This window comes from Caretta caretta, chromosome 4 (genome assembly GCF_965140235.1).
Source record: "Caretta caretta isolate rCarCar2 chromosome 4, rCarCar1.hap1, whole genome shotgun sequence".
NCBI classification, from domain to species: domain Eukaryota; kingdom Metazoa; phylum Chordata; order Testudines; family Cheloniidae; genus Caretta; species Caretta caretta.
The window spans coordinates 91502038-91508037 of record NC_134209.1 but is presented as its reverse complement, the minus strand read 5'-3'; the positions used below and the strand labels follow the sequence as shown (position 1 = coordinate 91508037).

The window sequence follows — 6000 nt, the reverse complement described above, 5'->3', positions numbered from 1 at the left end:
TAGAGTGAGCCCTCACATCTTGAGGAGCTGAAGTATCCACTGACTCATAACAGAGCAGGTTACAGCCTGAAATCCACTTAGAAAGTCTGAGAAGAGATTGCTTGTCCCTTCATCCATTCTGCCAATGAAACAGTCTTAGCAACCTCCCAAATGATTTTGTTTTCTGTAGGTAGAGTGCCAACACCTGGCATACATCCAAGGAATGGAGTCTCCTATCCTCCACAGGATTAGAAGGGCATCTCCCCTGGAATCCTGACCTTCGGACCTTTGAAGCAATATATCTTGTATACTATGATATAGTATTCCTGTCTTCTTGTGATGCAAACAGTTCCCAAAAAGAGATCCCCATTGTCTGAATGTGCTTTTCACCATGGAATCGCGTGCCTTATATTCGGGATTGATTGAGAAGTGTCTGCTGAGGCTGTCTGCTAATATATTGTGTAGTCTCAGGAGGGGTGCTCTTGACAGAGTAATCTGGTGGCAACTACACCAGTTCCAGAGGTTAGCTGCCTATATGTAAAGACTGTTAGATCTCACTCCCCCTTGCTTGTTGAGGTATACAGTGTTGTCATGTTGTCTGATATCACGTGAATATGATGGGATTGTATGACTGGTAAGAATTGTTTGCAGGCCTCTTGGACAACTCTCAGCTCCAGGATGTTTATGTGCATCTGGGACTTGTGAGGAGTTCATATTCCTTGTGATGTGAATTTGTACAAATGGACGTCCCACCCTAAAAGGGAAACATCTATAATCATGTTTTCTGGGGTGGGGATAAAGTGAAGGGAATTCTCACACACAAATGTTCTCTGTTCTCCCACCAAGCTAGAGAGTCCCACACTCTTGGATAGGTGCAGGGGAGAGGGAGCATGACTAACTCATCCATATTGGACAATTATTATCATTAAGCCAAATCCTTAAATCTTTACCCAGTTTTCTCTCTGTCTTTACTCTGGCAAAACTCCCACTGATTTTAGCTGATGTTTTGCCTAATTAAATACAATGGAAAAGTGGAAATTCTATCTAAGTACAAGGACTAAGCCCTTAGCAGCAATAACAGACAAGTGATGTAGAGTCAAGGTTGTCAGTGGAGAACTGGAACAACAGGAACACTTGCAGGCTAACTTTGCTAGTATAAGATACTCATGGGGAACTATACCAGCACAATAGGAAAGGAAACATCTAAGAACAGCACCACTGGAAAATCCTGTCTCTCTTTTACAATCAGATACAAAAGAAATGTGAGTCAGGATGAAGCAGAAAGATGGAAAGAAAACATCAGCTGATGCAACAGAACCAACTGGGAGCCAGAGTGAGCTGCACAAACTGAACATACCTGCATAAGAACTAGAGTCCAAGACAATGCCAAAAGAAAGAGAAGTGGTTATCTATTACACTAGTTGCATTTTTGTTTCCAAGTCTATGTATAAGAAATATCTATGACATTGGTAAACATTTTCAAGCCAGCACAAATATTTTATATGTGTACATTGTAGAAAACATTATAGCCGAAAACTTCCAATGAAGGGCTAGAAAGACTCTGTGGTCAAGTAAATGACTGTATCACAAGTTGACTGAAATGCAAAATGATCATTCAGGAGGGACAAAGCTCAATATTAATATTTCTTGTTAGGTGCAATGTTAATGATGCTGTGGTATGGTTAAAGCAAAGATAGTACAGTAATACAATCACAACACCAAAAGTGAGACCAGGTTGCTTTAAGAGAGAAACAGGAAGTTGTAACCTGAAACTTACTGAATGCTGGGCTGGGCGGTATACTGTGAAACAGCAAATAAAGTAAATCTATTTGCCATAAACTTCACAGAGCATCCAGACTTTGTTTTACCAAAGTTGGTACTCCCCCTGTGGGTGGAGGAGACAAGAGACGGGTGACGTCATACAGGAGCAGGGATAAAGTGCTGTTTCTGCAGCTGTGGGATGAGAAAAAACCTCTCAGGCGTATAAAGGATCTGCTGCCCTGTCCAGCAAAGACACTGCTGACAGGACCTTTATTCCTACAGCTCAGCCTTCAGCTCCCTTTACCAAGCTAGGGAAAAAAGAAAAATAATCCAGTAATAGTAGCGGTCAGAAAATTGTTGTACAATGCCACAGAACGTCATTCTCCCAGGACCTGCTCCTTGGGGATTCAGACTGACAGGAGGGATAGATTTTAACCAGCCTTTGATCATAACCAGGGTATGTGTTCTTTTCTATTTCCCTTTTATTTATTATTTTTAACATTGTTTTAGTTTTTGCTCTTTGACTTTTCTTGAATGAAGCAATAAACGAGTGAACTAGCTGCAGGTTGCGTTTATTACTGTTGTTCAAATTTAGAGTTGCTGAAAGTTGACAATTTTGAAATGATTTGTGTGTGTATGAATTTTAAAGAGACTGTTTTATCAGGCAAAATTTATTCATTCGACTCCTGCTCATTCCTCCACTGAAATTTGAGTGTCAAGGGGACACTGGCAAGGTAAGAGGACAGTGTGATTTCACAAAGCATTCAGATTTTCACTTTCCAGTTTCGGACCCCCAGGGAGCCAGAGACCAGCCTAAGATACCAACCATACTGCAGCTCTCACCAGCCCCAGTAACTGGCCCATGTGATCTTTGGGAGAGAGGGGGACTTGGCAGCTGTTCCTTGTGTCTGGATATTTGTATACTAATCTTCATGTCAGCTTGAGTTAAGAAGAGTTTGTAATACAAATCTTTAACCAATTCAAGATCTATGTGTTGTGAGCAAAGGCAGTGGGACCATGTTCCTACAAATGTACAGTTCTGTGTTTTCATTTAGTTTACATCAGTGATTTATTACAAAGTTATTCTATCATGAACAAGCAAGAAAAAAAACCGTATGCATTAACTAGTGGCTTTTAGTGATACTCAATATTAATCTCTTATAGTACTTCACATTTAAAGAGGATTAAGAACACAATCCCTCCTCTTTTTTATGTATTTTAAGGTAGTATCCTGAAAACTGGCATTTATTTCAGAGGTTGTCACTTAATGACTGCAACACACAAAAATCTGTTTTCCATTCTTAAAGCAATAGCAAAACATATTTCCTGTCCATTAGGTAAACTTAGTTTAAGTACATATTGTTGAATAGGCTTTATGTGACATACATCAAATACCAGAATCAGTATTCTTTATTTTCTACTGGTTTACAGTACTTGCACATACTGAAAGCATGTTTCATTCTTCTCTTCCACCTCATTAACATAGTTTTGGAAGTACTGCACTGAGACTCAGAATTTAGACAATATCTTAGCGCAGTATTACGTAAGTATCAGAACTTGTAAAATAAATACCTTTGATGATGCCATGCAGTAAAAGTACGTCAAACAGGAGTTTATAGAAATGGTAAGCACCAAAATTCTACAGTAAATTACCCTAGTGTAAATCTGAAGTAACTCCATGTAAGTCAATAGAGTTACTCCATATTTATACCAGCATAACTGAGATCCCATTTTGCCCTTAAAATGTAATGCTCTTAATATATAAACTTATATGCTAAATGTTTGTTGTATGAGACATGAAAACTTTGGAGGGAAAAAAACCCATGTTGAGTAAAAAGAGTGAAAAATGTCTAGATGTATTGGGACTTTCATTGCCTTTTATGGACTTACAAGGGGGAAATAGTTTCCATTATCTCTAATGAAAAATATTTTAGCAGAGTCTGGTTTATATTTTCCCTTTGTTTAGATTATGTGCAATGAGGTTTAAAATTATACTAACAAAAGATAAATTACATTTATTCTAACTTTCTGAGGAATAAATAATTTTGCCATTGACTCATCATCATATCAGACAAAAAGCTGCTGGTTTGTAGCAAGATGTCAATGCTCATTAATCATGTGTTTCAAGTGGAAGAACTGTTGATATTATGCAAGCTGCATGGAAACTTTTTCAAGACACCATAATAGAGGCTCAACTTAAATGTATACCCCAAATTAAAAAACATAGTAAGAGAACCAAAAAAGAGCCACCATGGCTAAACAGCAAAGTAAAATAAGCAGTCAGAGGCAAAAAAGCATCTTTTAAAAAGTGGAAGTTAAATCCTAGTGAGAAAAATAGAAAAGAGCATAAATTCTGGCAAATGAAGTTTAAAAATATAATTAGGAAAGCCAAAAAAGAATTTGAAGAACAGCTAGCCAAAGACTCAAAAAGTAATAGCAAAAGTTGTTTTATGTACATCAGAAGCAGGAAGCCTGCTAAACAACCAGTGGGGCCACTCAAGGACGATAAGGCCATTGTGGAGAAACTAAATGAATTCTTTGCATCAGTCTCCACAGTTGAGGATGTGAGGGAGATTCCCAAACCTGAGCCATTCTTTTTAGGTGACGAATCTGAGGAACTGTCCCAGACTGAGGTGTCGTTAGAGGAGGTCTGGAACAAACTGATAAACTAAACAGTAGTAAGTCACCAGGACCAGATTGTATTCAACCAAGAGTTCTGACGGAACTCATATGTGAAATTGCAGGACTACTAACTGTAGTCTGTAACCTATCATTTAAATCAGGTTCTGTACCAAGTGACTGGAGGATAGCTAATGTGACGCCAATTTTTAAAAAGGGCTCCAGAGGTGACCCTGGCAATTTCAGGCTGATAAGCCTGACTTCAGTACCGGGAAAACTGGTTGAAACTATAGTAAAGAACAAAATTGTCAGACACATAGATGAAAGTAATTTGTTGGGGAATAGTCAACATGTTTTTTGTAAAGGGAAATCATGCCTCACTCATCTACTAGAATTCTTTGAGGGTGGCAAAAAGCATATGGACAAGGGGGATCCTGTGGATATAGTGTATTTAGATTTTCAGAAAGTCTTTGACAAGGTCTCTTACCAAAAGCTATTAAGCAAAGTAAGCGGTCATGGGATAAGAGGGATGGTCCTCTCATGGATTGGTAATTGGTTAAAAGATAGGAAACAAAGTGTAGGAATAAATGGTCAGTTTTCAGAATGGAGAGAGGTAAATAGTGGTGTCCCAAGAGGTCTGTACTAGGTCCAGTCCAATTCAACATATTCATAAATGATCTGGAAAAACAGGTAAACAGTGAGGTGGCAAAATCTGCAGATGATATAAAACTACTCAAGACAGTAAAGTCCAAGGCTGACTGTGAAGAGCTACAAAAGGATCTCTCAAAACTGGGTGATTGGGCAACAAAATGGCAGATGAAATTCAATGTTGATAAATGCAAAGTAATGCACATTGGAAAACATAATCCCAACTATACATATAAAATGCTGGGGACTAAATTAGCTATTACCAATCAAGAAAGAGATCTCGGAGTCATTGTGGGTAGTTCTCTGAAAACATCTGTCATAAATATAAAGGGAAGGGTAAACCCCTTTGAAATCCCTCCTGGCCAGGGGAAAGCTCCTCTCACCTGCAAAGGGTTAAGAAGCTAAAGGTAACCTCGCTGGCACCTGACCAAAATGACCAATGAGGAGACAAGATACTTTCAAAAGCTGGGAGGAGGGAGAGAAACAAATGGTCTGTGTGTCTGTCTATAGTCTGTCTTTGCCGGGGATAGACCAGGAATGGAGTCTTAGAACTTTTAGTAAGTAATCTAGCTAGGTACGTGTTAGATTATGATTTCTTTAAATGTCTGAGAAAAGAACTGTGCTGAATAGAATAACTATTTCTGTCTGTGTATCTTTTTTGTATCTTAAGGTTTTGCCTAGAGGGGTTCTCTATGTTTTTGAATCTAATTACCCTGTAAGGTATCTACCATCCTGATTTTACAGGGGGGATTTCTTTATTTCTATTTACTACTATTTTTATTAAAAGTCTTCTTGTAAGAAAACTGAATGCTTTTTCATTGTTCTCAGATCCAAGGGTTTGGGTCTGTGGTCACCTAGGCAAATTGGTGAGGCTTTTTATCCAACATTTCCCAGGAAAGGGGGGGGGGGGCAAGTGTTGGGAGGATTGTTCATTGTTCTTAAGATCCAAGGGTCTGGGTCTGTAGTCACCTAGGCAAATTGGTGAGGCTTTTT

General features: G+C 38.7%; 1 protein-coding gene across 3 annotated transcripts in view; it reads left to right on the top strand.

Annotated features, from left to right (window-relative positions):
* Positions 1–1825: 1825 nt before the first annotated feature.
* PDLIM3 (PDZ and LIM domain 3) overlaps positions 1826–6000 on the top strand; it is a 39803-nt gene continuing 35628 nt past the window's right edge. The window contains exon 1 of one of the 3 annotated variants that reach the window (XM_048847975.2): positions 1826–2197. In XM_048847975.2, the coding sequence (XP_048703932.1) occupies positions 2105–2197 (93 nt within the window). In that variant the 5' untranslated portion in view covers positions 1826–2104. The remainder of the gene's footprint in view (positions 2198–6000) is intronic. The other 2 variants (XM_048847977.2, XM_048847976.2) reach the window with 2 other exon arrangements.